Source organism: Manis pentadactyla, chromosome 19 (genome assembly GCF_030020395.1).
Source record: "Manis pentadactyla isolate mManPen7 chromosome 19, mManPen7.hap1, whole genome shotgun sequence".
Classification (NCBI taxonomy): domain Eukaryota; kingdom Metazoa; phylum Chordata; class Mammalia; order Pholidota; family Manidae; genus Manis; species Manis pentadactyla.
The window spans coordinates 2,958,940-2,980,718 of record NC_080037.1 but is presented as its reverse complement, the minus strand read 5'-3'; the positions used below and the strand labels follow the sequence as shown (position 1 = coordinate 2,980,718).

General features: G+C 47.4%; 2 protein-coding genes across 5 annotated transcripts in view; one reads left to right on the top strand and one right to left on the bottom strand.

Moving 5' to 3' along the window:
- Positions 1-6,483, bottom strand: part of ILDR2 (immunoglobulin like domain containing receptor 2) — a 55,489-nt gene extending 49,006 nt beyond the window's left edge. For 3 of the 4 annotated variants that reach the window (XM_036894622.2, XM_057494966.1, XM_057494965.1), the window contains exon 1: positions 5,688-6,483. In XM_036894622.2, the coding sequence (XP_036750517.2) occupies positions 5,688-6,426 (739 nt within the window). In that variant the 5' untranslated portion in view covers positions 6,427-6,483. Of the gene's footprint in view, positions 1-3,713; positions 3,804-5,687 lie in introns of all 4 variants that reach the window. The other variant, XM_036894623.2, reaches the window with a different exon arrangement.
- MAEL (maelstrom spermatogenic transposon silencer) overlaps positions 6,385-21,779 on the top strand; it is a 35,411-nt gene continuing 20,016 nt past the window's right edge. The window contains exon 1 of the mRNA XM_036894627.2: positions 6,385-6,484. The gene's annotated coding sequence lies outside the window, so the exon portion shown is untranslated. The remainder of the gene's footprint in view (positions 6,485-21,779) is intronic.

Below are 21,779 nucleotides of genomic sequence, written 5' to 3'. Positions count from 1 at the left end.
TTGTGTACTTTGGCTCTACGCCCTCCTCCTACCGCCTCGAGCTCTCTGCCACGGGAACAGCATGCCCAGATAGTGGCTGCTCCTTCAATCTGGGTCTTGGAATAAGAAGACACCTGTAACTCAGCCAAGTCCACCAGTTCTAGCCAACTCAAGCTGACCTGCAGCTAACGACTGCGGCTGTCACATGATACGGGCAAGAGCTAACTGTGCTGGCGTGAGCTGCTGAGATTGGGGGGTTCCTTGCTTCTGCATCAAAATGCTGACTAGTACCTATTTGGGGTTCATAATAAGTATTGGGAGCCTACTGTGTGCCAAATACTGTGCTGGGTATTTCACACTTCATTTTAATTATCACAACAACCCTATCAGGTAAGTTAGCTTCCCAAGTTAAAGCCAAAGAAAAGAAGGTAAAATATTAAGCTGGTGTTGCCTAGTCCCTCTCCCCCGACTACCTCTGAGTGTAGCTCCCCAAGAGCCAGGGGCAAGGAGGGAGCAGGGGTGCAGGGGCCCCACTGATCCTGGGGCTCCGCTCCTAATTCAGAGCCCCTCTCCCTGCAGGGCCCCAGACAACAGGAGAACAGAGGAGGCACCTTCTCCTGAGTTCTTCCTTATTTCTTGGCCCGTAAAGAACCCCAGTCATCCAAGATAGCTTCTTTCATTTTCAGAGAGCAAAAACTATCTCGAAGACCACGATTTCAAACACACATATGCCACGGCTACACCCTGTGTGGCTCCTGGGCGCACAGCCCCAGCCCCTAGCCCCAGATGGGCTGTGACACACCAGCAGTCGCCTGCTGCCCCTGGGCCATACATCCTCTGCTTTCCCGTACCTCGCGGGAGCACTTCTCACTCACTCTTTTCCTGTAGATCTTAGGATTTAATTAGAAATACTAAAAGTTATTCTTTCTCACTTCTCCCTGCAATATTTCCCTGAGTTCTGTGAACTCTGAGCCTCACTACCCAATGTCCCATAACAGATCCCATCCATGTATGTTCACTTGAATCGGAAGTTCTAGTCTGACCCACCTTAACCAGAAAAGAATTTTCCCTTGGATACAGGCCCTTGAAACAGCCAAGTCGTGTTAAGTCAGAGACACTATTTCTTGTTCTTTTAGTCAACAGACACCGTGGACTCGAACAAGTCACTTATTCCCTCTGAGCCTTGGTTTTCCTAAGTACAGGCAGGTAATACCGGCCACACTTACTTAAAAGATCAAAAGGAATAATGGATATGAAAGCCACTTAACTTACAGAAAAGCACTGTAGCATGTAAATAAACAAGAACAACAATCACCTCACACCTTTCTTTATATTTCTGATTGGGGGAAAAAAGCATAAAAGCTAAAATAGCTGGAAGGAGAGAGAGGTGAGCAGGTCCTGGGACAAAAAGTCAAGACTGAAGGGCCATCACGGGGCCATGCTCGCCAGACCTGGACTCACCCCACCTGGTCCAAAGGGCTTGCCTTGCTTAACCAGTCCCCAGCACGACCACATTTAATCCTTCAGAGTGAACCCTATCATGTCCGCCTCGCACTGGTGCCGCCCCATTTGTTCCTCTGCAAAACCTAACAAGAGTTCTCCCTTCCCAGCTGGTGTTTTTCATTCCAATCATCAATGCTCAGGAAAAGGCTACAAGGAACTGGGGCTCCCTGGTGGTTCTTCACAGGGGCGATTACAATGGGAAGAATGGGCCTGTAGCTCCTCAGCTTTGCTCTCCAGCTCATCGAAAATAAATGGAGAAAAAGTTCAGAACCATAGAGTCATAGAGCTGAAAGTGAATTCATTTCATTCAACAGGTCCTGACAGCCAGATGCCATGGTTATAATGCTCATCCATGGAGGAGAGGGCACTGGGACCCTGTCCTCAACTGCCGGCTCAGGGTTCTCTTCACCAGGCAAGTCCTGGTACCGATGCCAGTAACGCTGGATAGGCGCTAAGGACCGGCCCGCTACCGGCATGGCCGTGCACCAATACTGGCAGGATCATGGGAGTCTGCAATCAAGAGTGTGGGGGATTCTGCACCAAGCTCCCAATCCTAGTCCAGAGAGGGCGTGAGGCTGGGGGACAGCGAGGATGGGCAGAGGTGTGATACAGTGTTGAAAGAAGATGCTCTGGCTTGAACAAGGCTTTTCCCCTGCGGAAAGCAGGACAGAGGGGTACAGGATGGAAAGGAGATCACGGAAGCTGAGGAGTCGGCAATTTCTAAAGGCAGCTCTTCCATCCCCAGGACTCACAGCCCTGCAACTCCCCCTACCCAAGCCTACCTCACTCGGCGGCGCACGCCAGACCCCGCTCCCGGGGACCTCCCTTGCCACTGCAGGCTGGCGGTGAGCTGCCTGGAGGCCCCACAACACTGAGTGCCATCTCCACTATGGCCTTGGCATGTCCGTGTGTCACAGATCGGTCACCGGTGTCTCGCCCACTAGGCTGTGAGCTCCCTGAAGGCAGGGCCTGTGAATGCCAGCACGGCACCTGGACCCATGGCTCAGCAGCTGGCCGGGCATGACCCCCCAGCCATCCCTCCTCTGGGAGCTCATTTCCGAGCCTCCCCGCCCCCACCCCAGGTCTGAGTCGGCCATGCCTCCCCCAGGTTCTCTTAGCACCTGTGTGCCTCCCATGGGCCCTTTTACCTTAAGACCAAACTACCTGAAAACTCCTTTGAGTCGCTGTCTGGACTGACAGCTCTTTGAGGGCGAGGACTGTGCCTCACCACTTTCTTCTTGGTGCATATCACTTAGAACCACCGGAATTTAATATGCCTTTGGAGAATGGCTGAATAAATAAAACCAAAAGGGTACAAAAGAAATGCTAACCGAGCAAGCCATCTTCATCACAGAGAGTCCAAAAAGAGCCTCCAGGAAAACAGGAGCCTGCCTGCCCCCCTGTAGCCTGCGCCCCGGTGCGTCCCCAGAGCGTGCACCCAGCTCTGGCGTCTCCACAGCCTCTGCTGCCAGGGAAGGACGGAATGCCACCACGTTCAGGAACAAAGACAGAGTGAACCCTCCTCGGGGCTTACTGCTAGGTGGCACCTGTTGCTAAAATAGCGGCTGGTAAGCATTTTGTTTTGTTCAAAACACCAACAGCCTATTACAGAAAGCAGCCTCACAACGACAATGAGAAATCATGAGGCTAAATATACAGCAGGAAGAAATACAGAATTTTAGCAATGAAAAATACGGAAGGCGCTGCCAGAGCCTGAGGAAAAAACTGAAGTGTTGATTAGAAATTGCTCAGCCTGCATTAGAAGAGAGAAACAAGGGAAGGGAGGATGGGAGGGGAGAGGGAACAGGGGATGGGGGCAGGCGGCAGAGAGGGGGGCGAGGGAGAGGGAATGTGGGGGTTGTCTTGCCTGGGCTCTCTGACTCATTTTTAATCTGTCCTTTTCTTTCTCCCTCCCTTTTTACCGCCCCCTCAAGAGAGAATTCATTGATTGGGCTGGACTGACATTTCTTACCTCTCCTCCCCTGGTTTCTCTGGGGACAATGAGTCGGAATCCCTGTCATCCTGACCGCTCCTCTCTCCCCTCCCCCTGGTAGCCGCCATTCAGCTCCTCCACTTTGCTGAGGCAGTGTCCAGAGGCACAACCCACAGCCGTGACGTGAGGGGACGAGGGAGAAGCAGAAGCTGGGCTGCTGGGGTGCCGGTGGGGGGGTCAGTGGGGTCTCGCAGAGAAGCGCCCGCGGATGACAGCTGAGATGGCCCTGATAACTAACCTGTTGCCTGCTCCCAGGCAGACGCGGCCCCTCCACGTACAGATGGAAGCAGGCACAGGCCAGGCAGCACCTCCCCTCAAATAAACACCCCTACAACAAAAACCCCGAGAGGTAGCTTAGAGGGGTGCACACAGGACTAGGATTGGGAGAACTGGGTTCTTATTCCAGCTCCACCACAAAGCTGCCATGTGCACATCGCCTCTCTGGGCTTGCATTTCTATAGTCAGAGGGCTGAACTAGGTGGCCTCTGGTCCCCTCCAGAGACATGACTGCATGTCATGAAAAGCTGCTGGTCTTCCAGCAAGGGTGGCATGTTCCCCTTGGAATCCCCTCCTGCAGATCCCTCAATCCCAGGTGTCTGGCAGACATCCCAGGTGTCTGCCCACATCCCAGGGTGTCTGGCAGAGCAGCTCAGCCTCAGGGCCCCTTCCCCAGTGGGTACCTTAGCTGACTGAAGGGAGGCGGTGATACAGGCTCAAGGCCTAAGTTCCCTGTGAATATGATAACTGAGAAGTAGAGGCAGTTTTTAAATTACGGATGATCAAAATCAGGGAGGGTGCAAGTGGAAGGCTCTGGGAGGCCAGGGGAGTAGGGAGGCATGGATCAGCCAAACCCTGAAATTAGAGATGATTCATATTTGAATAATGTGGGAGGGATGAACTCAGAGCAGCCAGGAGAAGAGGCTAACTGGGCTAAACAGTACCCCCCCGCCTAAACCCAGCGGGGCCCAAGAGCGCTGCCCTCCACTCTGAACAGCAAGGGGCACTGGCAATCAATAATCTTATTCTGAAGCCAAGGAAAATGGGGTGTTTGCCTTTCTTCTTAAATATGTTTTACCCTCTTTCAGTAACTTGACTGAGATGTTTAAAACGTGTTCCCCTCTTCTTACTGACTTGATTTTTCCAAATCTTCTGGTTGGTACCCCCGAGTGGGCAGAACTTCATTTTGGGGGCTAGTTTTCCCTTTGCTTTCCTGCCCTTCACTGCCCCCCGCCCCCCGCCGTCCTATCCTCACCTTTCTGATCCCTTGTTCCTCTCCTCCGTCCCTCAGTCTCCATGGCGGGTCAGTGGCTGTCTCAGACCTCGTCCAGACATCCCAAACCCCTGCCCCGAAGCAGGGCCACTCTGTCTCTTGGGGCTGGCCCCCTTACCCGGTCGCCTGTCCCTCAGCAGCGCAGAATGGTCACGTGGGGACAAGGTGTTGGGAACCAAAGCCTTTCCAGACCCCAGGAAGGTGGAGAGGAAGTTCACAAGAAGGGAGAGGAGACACGGAGGGCCAGCCAGAGGAAGGGGCTCTGATGCCGGGAGAAGCCCTACCTTCTGAGTACCTGCAAATCACCTTTCCTGAGGCGGGGCAAGCCTGTGTCCTGCACGAGGTGGGCGGGTGGGGGGCCTCTTCTTTAACCGTGGGCCACTCCTCTGATGGCCCCAAAGTGGGCAAGAGCGGGGGGCCCTAAACCCCAGACACAGAGGCCCCCACCCCGTCTCCTTCCCCGTCCCGTTCCCTCCGGGGGCCGGCGGAACGCCCCTGGACCTTCCCCGGGGAGGACTGGGGGACACTGCTCCGCCCCCACCTCCAGAAAACCGGAGCCCCTAAGGCACCGCGCCCCGGGCTCCCGCTTCTTCCTGGCCAGGCTTCCCCCGGGACACACAGCTTCACAGGCTCAGGTCCGGGCCGAGGGCGCCCCGCTGTGTGGACGCGGAGTCGGGTCGCGGTCCGGACACCTGCGTCCCCAAACACCTCGCCTGCAACCGGGCTTCTCCCGCCTCCCCGTCGTTCCAGCGCGCTCACTCACACTCACGCTCACTCACACTCACGCTCACTCACACTCACACTCAGCCCCTCCCCCACCCGCCCGGCCTGCTAAGCGGCTTGGAACACCGGCGGGGCGCGGGCGCGGGCGTGGGGTGGGGGCGGCGGGGCGCAGCACGGCCACGGGAATAAAGTTGCCGGTCTCGGCGGACGCGACCCTACCTGTCAGCCAGGAGACGGCGACACACGCCAGCACGGCCCGGTGCATGTCCCCAACTTGGCGAGCAGACCGGGCGGCGGGGACAGCGGCGGGCGGCGCGCTCGGAGGGTCCGCGCCGCCGAGGCCGAGGCCGAGGCGGCGGCGGGAGGCGGCCGCGCGCGCGAGCGGGTCCCCGGCGCCCCCGGGCGCCGCCTGCGGGAGGCGCAGCCCCCGGCCCCGCGCGGCGCTGGGCGGTGACTCCGGGCCGCGCGCCCGCCCCCCGCCGTCCGCGGGCCGCCGAAGTTTCCCGGTCACGTGCCGGCGCCCGCGGCGGGGGCTCAGCGCGGAGGCTCGGGCGCGGGCCGGGCGGCGCGGGGAAGCGGGGTCGGAGCCCGCGCCGCAGCCGCGGAGGCGGCGTCCGGGTGCGCCGGCGGCGGCGGCCACCCCCGCGGGCGGCGCGTCTGCTCGGGCGGCGCCCCCGCCCCTCCGTCTGGGTCCCTTCCTGACGGCGCGCGAGCCGCGGGCCCGCGGACCTGGGGAGGCGGCCGGAGTCCCGCGTGCCAGCTTCCTCGGGTGGAAACGTTCCGAGGCAGAAGGAGGGCGCCCAGCCCTCTGAGAGGGGAATGCGTGGGGCTGGACTGAAGTAACGGACGCGGCGCACCTGGGTGCCCCGCTGGCCGCTGCCCGCCCCTGGCGACGGGCGTAAGCGTGCAGGCCAACACTTGGCGGCGTGCAGGGCGCCGTCCCGGGGACTCGCCCCATTGCTCACGCGGATGAGCCCCCCCTGCAGAGGACAGGGGGCCGTACGTGCTGAGAACAGGTATGCGTGCTTTGCGGAGCGAACATGTCAAGCATCTACCGGACGCTAAGAACCAAGGCTACAAAGATGAGTACGGTGGACCTCTGCCGTTAAGGAGCTTCATGTAGGGTCCAGGAAAGGGAGGGAGGCAGGCCCTTAAACACCTCACACGTGTTGGTAATAAGATGGGGCAAACGGGCTCAAGGAGATACACAAAAAGTGCCCCCAGGAAGTAATGGCAGGAGCAGCTGAGTGGGGAATGAGGGGTGGGTGCCGCCACAGTGAAGAGGGTAACATCACCAGAATGGGCAGGATTTGGGCTGTTCAGAGATTGGTGGTGGAATGGAGGCAGGACTGGGACTTTGGGGCAGAGGAAAGAAGGGACACAAGGCAGAAAGAGTTGAAATTGCCCCTGAAAACAGTAGCTCTAGGCTTGAGAAGAGTTCCTGGAGAGACTCCACAACCTTAGAGTGAAAGAATATGTGAAACAAGGATGAGATGTAAATCGAATGGTGAGACCAGATTTTGGACACTAATCTTTCTGGCTGTCTGACATCTCGATTCTTAGTCTGAGGGATTCCAACTATGGAAGCTGGAAAGGAAAGCCACCTCCCTAGTCACCCCACTTGGAGTGCAGGCCTGGGCCCCGGACATGGCCAGGGACCCTCTCACTCAGAGCTCTTTAAACCTGGAACACATGAAAAAAGCAGAGGTGGCAGAGAATTGGTTTTGCCCCTGAGGGGACAGTGGCATCCAGTGATGGGGTCAGCTGTGCCAGGGGTCTGGCCACCAGCCTGCTCCAAGGTGTGATTCTGACTGTGGTCTCAGTTGTGTGGCCTTTCTGGGTTCCAGCCCATTTTCTGCACCTGGCTCTTCAGCCTTCCTGGTAATTCTGTGAGCCACCCAACATCCTTTCATAAATTCCCTCTTTGCATTTTTTGGCCTGAGATCATTTCAGATGCGGCAATTAAGGACCCACACTGAATGCTGTGTGAGAGAAATTTGGAAGACTATTTCCTTTCATATACAAAAGAATGAAAGAAAAAGAAAATAGGAAAAAGGAGATGCCTAACATTTGGGGTTTCCTGTTAGGTTCTTGGAACAGTCCTAGATGTTTTACAAGTTTTCTCATGTAAACCTACTGAGGAAACTCAGGCCCGGAGAATTTAATTAACTTCCCAAGATTAGGTACTTAGCAGGTTTTGAACTGAGATCTTTTAACTCCAAAGCCAATGCCATTGTACCAACAAAGGGACATCTAGAGCAGAGGGCAGATATGATGATGTATTTCTATTATGCTCTGCTATTTACTCTGTGTATCTGTGCACACCAGCATGTGTACACAGTGCACAAAAGTTTGGTATCTATGCATACATAACAATGGTATTTTATGCAAGACTTGGACATAGAGCTGAGAAAGTTGAAATGAGAGAGGGACTGAGCGAAGAGGACTGGGATGTGCACAGGATATGAAAGGTAGATAACCTGCAGAAGGAGCTTTGAATGTGTGTGCAGAGGACGCTCCTGGGTGTGCACCAGCAAGGCGCCGGGGGACCTGGGGAAGAGCTCGTGCCCGAAGAAGTCATACAGTGCAGGGGCCTTGTCCTCCATCCTGGAATTTGTTTTCTGTATAGCAGCTGCATATCCATATTCTAGCTAGGTCTAGCCTGTGTCTTCCTGAGTGCCCGAGGCCCAGGCCATCCATCCTTAAGCAGATGCTACCCTGGATAAATCACAGTGTGTGCCCCTCCCAAATGCACATTATTATCAGAGTGATGGATGGCTAAGAGAAACTGTAAGGTACACCCAAGGACTCAGCCATGCAGCCGAAGGGATGGAGGCAGAGGGAGGGCAAGACAATGGCATTATTTTGCTGTACTGGTAGTGGGAGCCCAGGATGACACCAGAATCCTGGTGCTCTCCCACAGTGGCTTTTGCACTGCCAGCAGCAGAATCACATTAATGTGTTTGCTTATAATGCAGATTCCCAGGCTCCCAAAACTAGGAGGTCAGAAACTCTGAGTGGAGCTTGGGAACCTGCATTTTAACCTTCCTCGGGCTTTTGGAGCACACTGCTGTTGAAGAGATACGACCTAATCACTCTTTCACTTTTCTGGGAAGCATTTGAGTTGATGTTTGTCAAAAGGAGCCTCAGATGCAGATCTGGTTATGCTCCAGTTGTGCATTTATGCTGGTCACACAGGACAGGAACTCCAAGCAGAGCTTAATTTTTCCCAGCCCAGGGAGGGTGTGTAATCCCCAATACTTCAAACTTTCTACTGCAACCAGAGATCGACACATCAGAACGTAAGCCCGTGTGGGACCAGGATTCCCAGGAAGCCACAGCTGGCCTTGCGTGTGATGGGGAAGGGGGAGCAGGCTGAGAGGCTGCTTCGTCAACACTACATGCAACAGCGCAGAATTAGGACATGGAGAAACGAGAACTGAACCACCGCAAGGAGACATGCTGGTAGCTGGTAGCAACCACATAGTTATAAATATAACGCAGCTGAATCTTCTTTAAAACAGGATTTCATTGTAGGCTCACAGGCATGCATGCACCCGAATCCTGATTAACTGAGGTCTGTTTAAAACACAGATTCCATCACATTTCTATTTCTCAAGACCTTGACTTCCAGGATGAACCTAGGAGTGCGACTTGAAAACAGATGCCATGTTTCTTATCCAAGTTTTGTTCATCTTTTCTTCCCTGTGCTGCCTTTTAGGTTTGTTATCTTCTCCACCGCCCACATCATTAAAACCACTTCAATGAATTGTAAGTCTTTAAATATCTCAATCAAAGCACGGAAGTTAAAAAAAAAAAAACAATACTGGAGACTAGGCACTCTGTACTGAAAACTGGAAACATTGTCAATCTGGAAGCCCTTTCATATTGAGGAATAAATTGTTTCATTAAGAAAATGCTTTAAAGGAAGGAAATGCAAATGTAAAGTCACGATGCCAAAAAATTTGAAAAGCTGGATTGCCAAAAACAGTGGTAAGTATATAATAAGTAAAAGAATGGGAGAATGTGCTGAAAATTCCACATACTTGAAAGCAGATTTAACCCCAGAGCTGCCTCCTGTGTTAAACCACGGCAGCGCAGGGAGGCAGACCACAGCGGCTGGCGTCCACCTGTGTTAGCTTTCCGGTAATGCTTTCCCCACCAAGGTCGGCCCAAGAACAGTGTGTAGAAGAAAGAGCAGAGCATGACGTTGTATTGAGAACATGGGCTCACATATGGAAAATGCACTTAAAAGAGACAATGGAAACAACAGAAGAGTAACAGTGGTTATCTCCGGGTGGGATTATCATTCATTTATATTTTCTTCTTTCTGATTTTCTCTGTACTGTTTCTACAATGTAGGGAAAGTTGCTGGACAAAAGATACAGCTGTGCCACATTTAACTCAGTCGCTGGGACATCCCTGGGGGATGGAGAAGGGCACAAAGAAGGGTGACAGGTGTTCTGTCAGGCCCGTTTCTTTAGCCAGATACAAAGCCCCCAAATGTACACCTGCTCTCATTCTATCTCAAGCCTGAGCAGTTAATCAGGTTAATTACGAGCAGTTGAAGCTCTGGGAGCCCCTTACTGACAGATAGTCCAGCCTATAATTTCTTTGTGAGTTACAGAGCAAAAGGTGGAATAGGGCAGCTTCTCTCTTAGGAGTCCTGTCTCTAGCTTCTGCTTTTGTTTCTGTTTTTGTTGACATCCTTTGGAGACTAGAATGGCATGGACAGCCCCCCCAGTGAGCAGCACAGCAGACTGGAGGTCAGGCAGCGCCCCTTAACCCAAAGTGGAAAGAGGGTCCGTCTTTCTGCATGTTATCAAAGCCTTCGGCACTAGATCTTGGTGGTTAAGCCAGAAGCTTGCTTGTCAGCCCTAAGCATTTTCCTGGAGGCCTTTTCTCCTGGCACAGGTGAAAGACAGAACCTAAGGGCGGGAAGTGAGCCAGAGCCACTAGGTCGTCCGATGACCTCAGCCCCAGAAAACAGGCAGGGAGGGAGCTGGCCCGAGAGAGGCAGACCCCGAGCGAGCGTGATGGAAGGAAGCAGCTCAAACGAGGGAAGGGGCGCCCACGGGCTCTCAAATACTAGCATTGAAGAGCAGCCGCCTTGCCCTTTATGCTGGAGTTGTGGGGTAAGACTCTCTCGTAGAACTGTTAATTCTGTTCTCTCCTGCCCCAATTCTGAATGGGTGCCTTGCACACAGAGATACTCAATATGTATTTTGTCCAATTAATTATAAGAGTTCCAGACTCATCTTCCCTTTTCTTCATCTGCTCTTCTCCCCTGATTTCATTCATTTATTCCATATGCATGTATTGAGCACCTACTATATTCTAGACACTATGCTGTCCAGAAATTCAAGATGAATAGGGATTAAGATGAATGATTCAGAACTCCTTATGTCAAACAGGTTACAGTTGAGCTAGGGTTGAGTGGGGGAGAAACAGACATGCGGTGTTTTTGAGTGTGATAATGTGACAGGGCCTATGTTAGGACCTGTGCCGGGTGTAGTGGGGGAGCAAAGGAGTGTCAGTCAGAGATCTCTAAATGAAAAGGTGACTCCTGAGCAAAGTCTTAAACATCATCTAGGCAGAATTTCTAGAAGCAGAATGGAGCAGGTACAGATACGCCAGCAACAGGCGGAGTAGAGAGTGGGGCATGCTGCCTGGAGCCTGGCTTCAAAGGGCAGAGTCAGCAATACCTCCAGAAAGGGGGGCTGAGGTCAGACCATGGGAACCAGGCTACCAGGCCTGGACTTAATTCCACAGGCAACAGCCCACCCATATGGATTTCTAAGCTGGAGAACAAGACTGGACTTGTGTTCTAGCCAAGTTGTTCTGGTCGCAGGGTATGGGATGGACTGCTGGAAAGAGGAACAACCCCTTCCGTGTGAGAGCTCATTGCAAGAGCCCAGGAAGGGGCAAGTGCCAAAACTAGGCTGTGGGGTAGTGGGAATGGGAAGCAAAGAGTAAGTGAGAAAGACGTTACAGAGTCTATGCAGGTACGCTGTACAACCCGACGAGACGCTGCATGTGTTTAGATTGAGCAGGCGGGAGGAATCTTCCAGACCTCAGGTTGAGTTACTCAGGATGTGGTTGTAAATTCAGGCAACATCTAGGGATGATGGGAACTTGGAAATCCCAGTTTTGCTTTGGCAAAGCATTGTGTAATTAACATCCTTGAGCATCTATAATGAACACCTTGGAATAAGAGTGTTAAAGAAGCAGATTTCTCATAGAGATCAGAGCCACTCGTGGACTGTATAGCTTAGATAAGTCATTTTACCTCAGCCTCAATTTCCCATTCTACAAAGTGTGGGTGATGATGGACTCAACTTCGTAGGGTTGCTATAAAGAGCTGAGATAACCCTTGTGCAGTGTCTAGTGGAGAGTCTAACCCAGCAGCTTGCAATGAATAGCTACTGTTAGCTGTTGTTACTGTGATTGTTAGCACCAGTTGGAGGATGCACTCCGAACAACGTCAGGACCTTAACTTAAACTAGCATCAGGAAGAGAATAGCGTTTGGAAAAACGTTTTCCTAAAATGCTGTAGCTTGGAGGCTTTGCACTCGCTGTTCCCTCTGCCTGAGATGTTCTTTGCCTGATGCCTTCATGGTTTGCACCCTCACTTCCTTCTAGCGTTTGCCTGATTTTCATTTCTTCAAATGGGACTCTTTCTCACGTCCCTAAAATTGTACCCCCCTGTCAGTCTCTATTCCCCTGTCCTGCATTGTTTTTCTTCATTGGACTTATTGTCCAATAGTATGTTCAGACATTGTCATTTTGTTTATTGTTTAAATTGTTTATTTCTTTATTGCCTGCCTTCCTCACTATGTTACAGCTTTGTTCTGTTCAACTTCTTATTGGGACCTAAAACTGAGCCTGGTACTCAGTAGACTCTTAATATTTATTGAGTAAATGAAGCACTTCCTCCTAGAAATATTCTCTTTCTTGTGTCCTCCCTGCTTTAGATGTTCCTTCAAGTCACCTTCACTGGGTTTCCCTTTTCTGATGGGCTTCCAAATGCTGGTTCCTTAGGACTCCATCCTGCATCCCTTTTCTTTTCTTCACTCTGAGCCTAGGTGATCTCATCCATGTTCATGAGTTCTGTGCATTTAAATACTGTCTTTATGTGGCTTACTACCAAATTCTGTCTCCATCCCAGACCTCCAGGCTTAGCTAGCCAGTTGCCTACTTGACATCTCCATGTGAGTGTACAAGAGGCATTTCAAAAATAACGTGTCTCTGTCTGAATTCTTGATCCTTCCTGTCCCTCTGCCATGTGTACCCTAACCCAAACTGGCCACCATCTGAATTTCCGACTAGGAAGATCAATCTTGTTGGAAAGAGAAAAACTGTTCTGTTTACATTGAACTTTACTTATGGGGAGCGTTGGGCCCTCTTTGGCCCTGGCACTGTCCCCCCCTGCCCACCAGTCATCACTGTTTTAGGAAAAAACCCACTACTTGCCACTGGGTTCCTCAAGCCAAAACCCTCAATTCTTCCCATTCTCTCACTACTCCATCCAACATGTCAGTTAGTTCGTTTTTTCCCGAAAGCACAACTTGGAGCCATCCTCCCCTCCTTGTGCCTCCTGCTGCTTCTAGGTCACCCCATCTCTCCCATGGACTTCTGACCGAGCCCCCTACCTGGTCTGCCCATGCCCATTCTTGCTGCTTTGAATATTCTCCGAAGAGCATCAAGACTGATCGTCTTCATCCATAAATCATATCATGACACGTTTTTAAAAACTCTCAATGACCCCATGTACTTAGAGTGATACTTGAACTCCCGACACTGCCATGCCCAGTCCCTGCCGATCACTCCACCCTCCATCTGCCTGGATGCGTCACAGGCTCTGTTTGCTCTCAGGCTACACCAAGGTCTTAATCCTCTGAGGCCTTCACATATGTTGCTCCCTCTGTCTGGAATGTTCTTCTTTGAGTTCTTCGCATGACTAGCTCTGTTCCTCTGCATCCTTTCTCATTTTAAATGACACCCCCTCTGAGACGTCTGCCCAGACCACCTAAACATTTAGCAGTTAATTTAGTAAAACTAAAGATTGTTTTGAAATTGTAAAATACAATCAGTCTTGGTCAAGATAGTGCCATGGAATGCATTTATCCAGCAGTCTGCAACAACTAAAAAAAACTGGTGGAAATACATGAAACAATGTTTCCAGACAGTGGACATCAGGGAGCAGAGATGAGCAAACCCTGAAAGAACAGAAACAATGTGATTCCTATGTTTGCCCCAGGTTGCTGCCTGGAGAGAGTATCCAGAATGTAGCTTCAAGAGGGGTAACCAAGACAGAGCCCCGAGGTCCCCCAAGTTGAGGACATAAAGTTGGGTGTGTAGGTAGGCCACAGAGGCTAAAGTTTGCAGGGCAGAGTACCAGAAAAGAGAGGGCAGCACAAATAAAGAGCTCTGGAAATCTGTTGAAGATCTCCCTTGAAGCTCCAGCTGAATGCTGATCAGTGCCTGTGTGGGAGGAAACTGCACAGCACCAGGGAAAGAACGACCTGAAAGGATTAGAAGGAACAATCCTTGAAATTCACATAGGGCTAGAAATAGTTTGTGTTGCCATCAGCCAAAGTGGAAAAACCTCCAAATTCATGGGTTGTCAGGCAGAATACTGAGAAGAGTGTTATATTAGCAGAGGAGAAAATTCGTCCTAAAGGTTGCTGTGATTCCAAATAACAAAGCATAAAAGCAAGCCTCAAAAGGAGGAAAAATTAACTCATACTGTCTCCAAATAACATAATTCTGTCCCAGAACAAAGCAAAAGGATATTTCTAAGCTTTTAGAAATATGCAGCATTCAACAGAGTGAAATTTACAACTGTCATCCAATCAGATATCACCAAACTTACAAAGAAACAGGACAACACAATCCATAACAGGGAGAAGAATCAATCAGTAGAAACAGACCCAGAAATGACACAGGTGATGGAGTGAGTAGACAAGGATATGTAAAAGTTATGATGTAATAGATACATTCCATATTATAACTACATTCCATGTTAAGGTAGAGGAAAGATGGACCAAGTTAAGTAGAAATATGAAACATGTAAAAAAGGTTCAAGTCAGATTCCAGAGATGAAAACCAAATGATCTGACACAGAAAATACACTGGATGGGATTATTAACCTTAAAAATAAAACTGTCAATAAATAAAATTGAGAAGAATAAAACAATAGCAAAAATCAATGAAACCAAGAGCTGGTTCTTCGAGAAAATAAACAAAATAGATAAGCCTCTAGCCAGACTTATTAAGAAGAAAAGAGAGTCAACACAAATCAACCGTATCAGAAACGAGAAAGGAAAAATCACGACGGACCCCACGGAAATGCAAAGAATTATTGGAGAATACTATGAAAACCTATATGCTAACAAGCTGGGAAACCTAGGAGAAATGGACAACTTCCTAGAAAAATATAACCTTCCAAGATTGACCCAGGAAGAAACAGAAAATCTAAACAGACCAATTACCAGCAACGAAATTGAAGAGGTAATCAAAAAACTACCAAAGAACAAAACCCCCGGGCCAGATGGATTTACCTCGGAATTTTATCAGACATACAGGGAAGACATAATACCCATTCTCCTTAAAGTTTTCCAAAAAATAGAGGAGGAGGGGATACTCCCAAACTCATTCTATGAAGCTAACATCACCCTAATACCAAAACCAGGCAAAGACCCTACCAAAAAAGAAAACTACAGACCAATATCCCTGATGAACGTAGATGCAAAAATACTCAACAAAATATTAGCAAACCGAATTCAAAAATACATCAAAAGGATCATACACCATGACCAAGTGGGATTCATCCCAGGGATGCAAGGATGGTACAACATTCGAAAGTCCATCAACATCATCCACCACATCAACAAAAAGAAAGACAAAAACCACATGATCATCTCCATAGATGCTGAAAAAGCATTTGACAAAGTTCAACATCCATTCATGTTAAAAACTCTCAGCAAAATGGGAATAGAGGGCAAGTACCTCAACATAATAAAGGCCATCTAGGATAAACCCACAGCCAACATTATATTGAACAGCGAGAAGCTGAAAGCATTTCCTCTGAGATCGGGAACTAGACAGGGATGCCCACTCTCTCCACTGTTATTTAACATAGTACTGGAGGTCCTAGCCACGGCAATCAGACAAAATAAAGAAATACAAGGAATCCAGATTGGTAAAGAAGAAGTCAAACTGTCACTATTTGCAGATGACATGATACTGTACATAAAAAACCCTAAAGACTCCACCCCAAAACTACTAGAACTGATATCGGAATACAGCAAAGTTGCAGGATACAAAATCAACACACAGAAATCTGTGGCTTTCCTATATACTAACAATGAACCAACAGAAAGAGAAATCAGGAAAACAACTCCATTCACAATTGCATTAAAAAAAATAAAATACCTAGGAATAAACCTAACCAAAGAAGTGAAAGACTTATACTCTGAAAACTACAAGTCACTCTTAAGAGAAATTAAAGGGGACACTAACAGATGGAAACTCATCCCATGCTCATGGCTAGGAAGAATTAATATCGTCAACATGGCCATCCTGCCCAAAGCAATATACAGATTTGATGCAATCCCTATGAAACTACCAGCAACATTCTTCAATGAACTGGAACAAATAATTCAAAAATTCATATGGAAACACCAAAGACCCCGAATAGCCAAAGCAATCCTGAGAAAGAAGAATAAAGTAGGGGGGATCTCACTCCCCAACTTCAAGCTCTACTATAAAGCCATAGTAATCAAGACAATTTGGTACTGGCACAAGAGCAGAGCCACAGACCAATGGAACAGACTAGAGAATCCAGACATTAACCCAGACATATATGGTCAATTAATATTTGATAAAGGAGCCATGGACATACAATGGCGAAATGACAGTCTCTTCAACAGGTGGTGCTGGCAAAACTGGACAGCTACATGTAGGAGAATGAAACTGGACCATTGTCTAACCCCATATACAAAAGTAAACTCAAAATGGATCAAAGACCTGAATGTAAGCCATGAAACCATTAAACTCTTGGAAGAAAACATAGGCGAAAACCTCTTAGACATAAACATGAGTGACCTCTTCTTGAACATATCTCCCCGGGCAAGGAAAACAACAGCAAAAATGAGTAAGTGGGACTATATTAAGCTGAAAAGCTTCTGTACAGCAAAAGACACCATCAATAGAACAAGAAGGATCCCTACAGTATGGGAGAATATATTTGAAAATGACACATCCGATAAAGGCTTGACGTCCAGAATATATAAGGAGCTCTCACGCCTCAACAAACAAAAAACAAATAACCCAATTAAAAAATGGGCAGAGGAACTGAACAGACAGTTCTCCAAAAAAGAAATACAGATGGCCAACAGACACATGAAAAGATGCTCCACATCGCTAATTATCAGAGAAATGCAAATTAAAACTACAATGAGGTATCACCTCACACCAGTAAGGATGGCTGCCATCCAAAAGACAAACAACAACAAATGTTGGCGAGGCTGTGGAGAAAGGGGAACCCTCCTACACTGCTGGTGGGAATGTAAGTTAGTTCAACCATTGTGGAAAGCAGTATGGAGGTACATCAAAATGCTCAAAACAGACCTACCATTTGACCCAGGAATTCCACTCCTAGGAATTTACCCTAAGAACGCAGCAATCAAGTTTGAGAAAGACAGATGCACCCCTATGTTTATCGCAGCACTATTTACAATAGCCAAGAATTGGAAGCAACCTAAATGTCCATCAATAGATGAATGGATAAAGAAGATGTGGTACATATACACAATGGAATACTACTCAGCCATAAGAAAAGGGCAAATCCAATCATTTGCAGCAACATGGATGGAGCTGGAGGGTATTATGCTCAGTGAAACAAGCCAAGCGGAGAAAGAGAAATACCAAATGATTTCACTTATCTGTGGAATATAAGAACAAAGGAAAAACTGAAGGAACAAAACAGCAGCAGAATCACAGAACTCAAGAATGGACTAACAGGTACCAAAGGGAAAGGGACTGGGGAGGATGGGTGGGTAGGGAGGGATAAGGGGGGGAGAAGTAGGGGGGTATTAAGATTAACATGTATGGGGGGGTAGGAGAAAAGGGAGGGCTGTACAACACAGAGAAGGCAAGTAGTGATTCTACAACATTTTGCTATGCTGATGGACAGTGATTGTAAAGGGGTTTATAGGGGAGACCTGGTATAGGGGAGAGCCTAGTAAACATTATATTCGTCATGTAAGTGTAGATTAGTGATAGCAAAAAAAAAAAAAAAAAAAAAAAGGGCAGTTCCTGTGTGGTAACCTCCAACGAGTTCTACACAAGGGTATAAAGGGCATATAAAAGTATAGGCAAAGGGTCTGTTTGTGTTTATACAGAGGATCAAAGCCTAATTGGGCTACACCGAAAATGAACTAAGATACGATATGAAAAAGAACTTCCAACATCTGCACCCTCTGGAAGACTCATGCCAGAAGATGATCATCAAAAAACCCCAACAAAGATCCACGCACTGCTACAGCTGTAGATGCACTCATCCCACCAGTTCCTGGACCTGCCATGGGAATGAGGAAGGAGATATCTAAGCTGGCCTGTGCATACAGTAAAACAACAAAATTGGACTGGATCTATACTGTTGGAACTCAACCAAGAATTTGGAGAAGTGCAAATTGTAGCGCTCCAAAGTCTTACAACTACAAACTATTTATTGTTAAAAGAACATAGGGCATGTGAACAGTCCCCAGGAATGGGTTGTTTTAATTTGTCTGATTTCTCTCAGACTGTTCAAGTTCATTTGGACAATATCCACCATATCATAGATAAGTTTTCACAAATGCCTAAGGTGCCTAACTGGTTTTCTTGGTTTCACTGCAGATGGCTGGTAATTACAGATATGCTTTGGTTATGTAACTATACTCCTATTATGTTAATGTGTGTGTGCAATTTAAGTAGTAGCTTAAAACCTATACATGCTGAAGTTACTCTACAAGAAGATATATCAAAGAAATAATCAATCTTCCCATGTCTTCTTCCGCCTGCTACTTCTATAGCTTTTCTTCTTCCTTCCTAATTACAACCCTTAAATAGAATTCGTGCCTCATATCAAATTTACCGAGTATCATAATTCTTCCAAGTGGTAAAGATACCTCAAGACAAATGCTGGGCATAGAAGCCACAGGGCATAAATATGCAAAGAAGTAAAAAGCTAACTTTTTCAAACAATAAGGCTTCTCTCTCACTTACCAACTTCACATTTCCCTGTATGGCCCCGGAAGATGACTGGTTAGCCAGAGACGGGTAAGATTCCTCAAGGGAGGAACAACCTAAGACAGGCACAGTCGCAGGGGGGCCATCAGGTGAGAAATTGGGGATCAACAGAGGTGAGGCTTAGAACCTCACCCCCCCGTTCTGAGAGAAATCTTCTGCATACGTGGATGTTTTATTGCCCTGGTCTAGCTTGGATTAACACATAGTCTACAGGCACACACCTGATCATCTACATGTGCTCTCATACAACACTAAACTATGTTTTCTACCTTTATCTTGTGTCTACCTACCACTTCAGCATTTTATTAAAAATAATAATAATAAAGAGAGAAATGTGGTATCCACATATAAATCAAGTATAAAAACCAAATCAGTATTCATATTTGAACTGACTGTTTATAGTTCATAATGCATGAGCAAAACCGAAAGTTTCTGTGATGACTGCCCTTGTACTGTTCACTATGTAACTTATTCATTATGTAAGAATTTGTTCTCCATGTAAGAACTTGTTTGTTATGCCTCAGAAGATTGGAGACTGACAAAAATTAGGCTTGGGGGGGAATAATGATTGTGCATTGAGCATTGACTCCCCTATACAGAATTTTATTGTCGTTAACAACCATTTGATCAATAAATATGAGAGATGCCCTCACAAAAAAAAAAAAAAAAAAAAAAAAAAGGACAGACTTCCAATGGTAAAATAAATTAGTAACCGGGATGTAATGTATAGCATAAGGAATATAGTCAAGATATTGTAACAGCCTGGTAGGGTGATAGCTGGAACCTAGAATTATGTATATAAATGTTCTACCACTGTGTTGTACACTTGAAACTCATGTAATGTAATACTGTGTGTCAACTACCCTTCAATAAAAAATAATTATTAAAAAAAAAAAAAATGGGCAGAGGAACTGAAGAGACAGTTCTCCAAAAAAGAAATACAGATGGCCAACAGACACATGAAAAGATGCTCCACATCGCTAATTATCAGAGAAATGCAAATTAAAACTACAATGAGGTATCACCTCACACCAGTAAGGATGGCTGCCATCCAAAAGACAAACAACAACAAATGTTGGCGAGGCTGTGGAGAAAGGGGAACCCTCCTACACTGCTGGTGGGAATGTAAGTTAGTTCAACCATTGTGGAAAGCAGTATGGAGGTACATCAAAATGCTCAAAACAGACTTACCATTTGACCCAGGAATTCCACTCCTAGGAATTTACCCTAAGAACGCAGCAATCAAGTTTGAGAAAGACAGATGCACCCCTATGTTTATTGCAGCACTATTTACAATAGCCAAGAATTGGAAGCAACCTAAATGTCCATCAATAGATGAATGGATAAAGAAGATGTGGTACATATACACAATGGAATACTACTCAGCCATAAGAAAAGGGCAAATCCAATCATTTGCAGCAACATGGATGGAGCTGGAGGGTATTATGCTCAGTGAAACAAGCCAAGCGGAGAAAGAGAAATACCAAATGATTTCACTTATCTGTGGAATATAAGAACAAAGGAAAAACTGAAGGAACAAAACAGCAGCAGAATCACAGAACTCAAGAATGGACTAACAGGTACCAAAGGGAAAGGGACTGGGGAGGATGGGTGGGTAGGGAGGGATAAGGGGGGGAGAAGTAGGGGGGTATTAAGATTAACATGCATGGGGGGGTAGGAGAAAAGGGAGGGCTGTACAACACAGAGAAGGCAAGTAGTGATTCTACAACATTTTGCTATGCTGATGGACAGTGACTGTAAAGGGGTTTATAGGGGAGACCTGGTATAGGGGAGAGCCTAGTAAACATAATATTCGTCATGTAAGTGTAGATTAGTGATAGCAAAAAAAAAAAAAAAGGGCAGTTCCTGTGTGGTAACCTCCAACGAGTTCTACACAAGGGTATAAAGGGCATATAAAAGTGTAGGCAAAGGGTCTGTTTGTGTTTATACAGAGGATCAAAGCCTAATTGGGCTACCCCGAAAATGAACTAAGATACAATATGAAAAAGAACTTCCAACATCTGCACTCTCTGGAAGACTCATGCCAGAAGATGATCATCAAAAAACCCCAACAAAGATCCACGCACTGCTACAGCTGTAGATGCACTCATCCCACCAGTTCCTGGACTTGCCATGGGAATGAGGAAGGAGATATCTAAGCTGGCCTGTGCATACAGTAAAACAACAAAATTGGACTGGATCTATACTGTTGGAACTCAACCAAGAATTTGGAGAAGTGCAAATTGTAGCGCTCCAAAGTCTTACAACTACAAACTATTTATTGTTAAAAGAACATAGGGCATGTGAACAGTCCCCAGGAATGGGTTGTTTTAATTTGTCTGATTTCTCTCAGACTGTTCAAGTTCATTTGGACAATATCCACCATATCATAGATAAGTTTTCACAAATGCCTAAGGTGCCTAACTGGTTTTCTTGGTTTCACTGCAGATGGCTGGTAATTACAGATATGCTTTGGTTATGTAACTATACTCCTATTATGTTAATGTGTGTGTGCAATTTAAGTAGTAGCTTAAAACCTATACATGCTGAAGTTACTCTACAAGAAGATATATCAAAGAAATAATCAATCTTCCCATGTTTTCTTCCACCTGCTACTTCTATAGCTTTTCTTCTTCCTTCCTAATTACAACCCTTAAATAGAATTCGTGCCTCATATCAAATTTACCGAGTATCATAATTCTTCCAAGTGGTAAAGATACCTCAAGACAAATGCTGGGCATAGAAGCCACAGGGCATAAATATGCAAAGAAGTAAAAAGCTAACTTTTTCAAACAATAAGGCTTCTCTCTCACTTACCAACTTCACATTTCCCTGTATGGCCCCGGAAGATGACTGGTTAGCCAGAGACGGGTAAGATTCCTCAAGGGAGGAACAACCTAAGACAGGCACAGTCGCAGGGGGGCCATCAGGTGAGAAATTGGGGATCAACAGAGGTGAGGCTTAGAACCTCACCCCCCCGTTCTGAGAGAAATCTTCTGCATACGTGGATGTTTT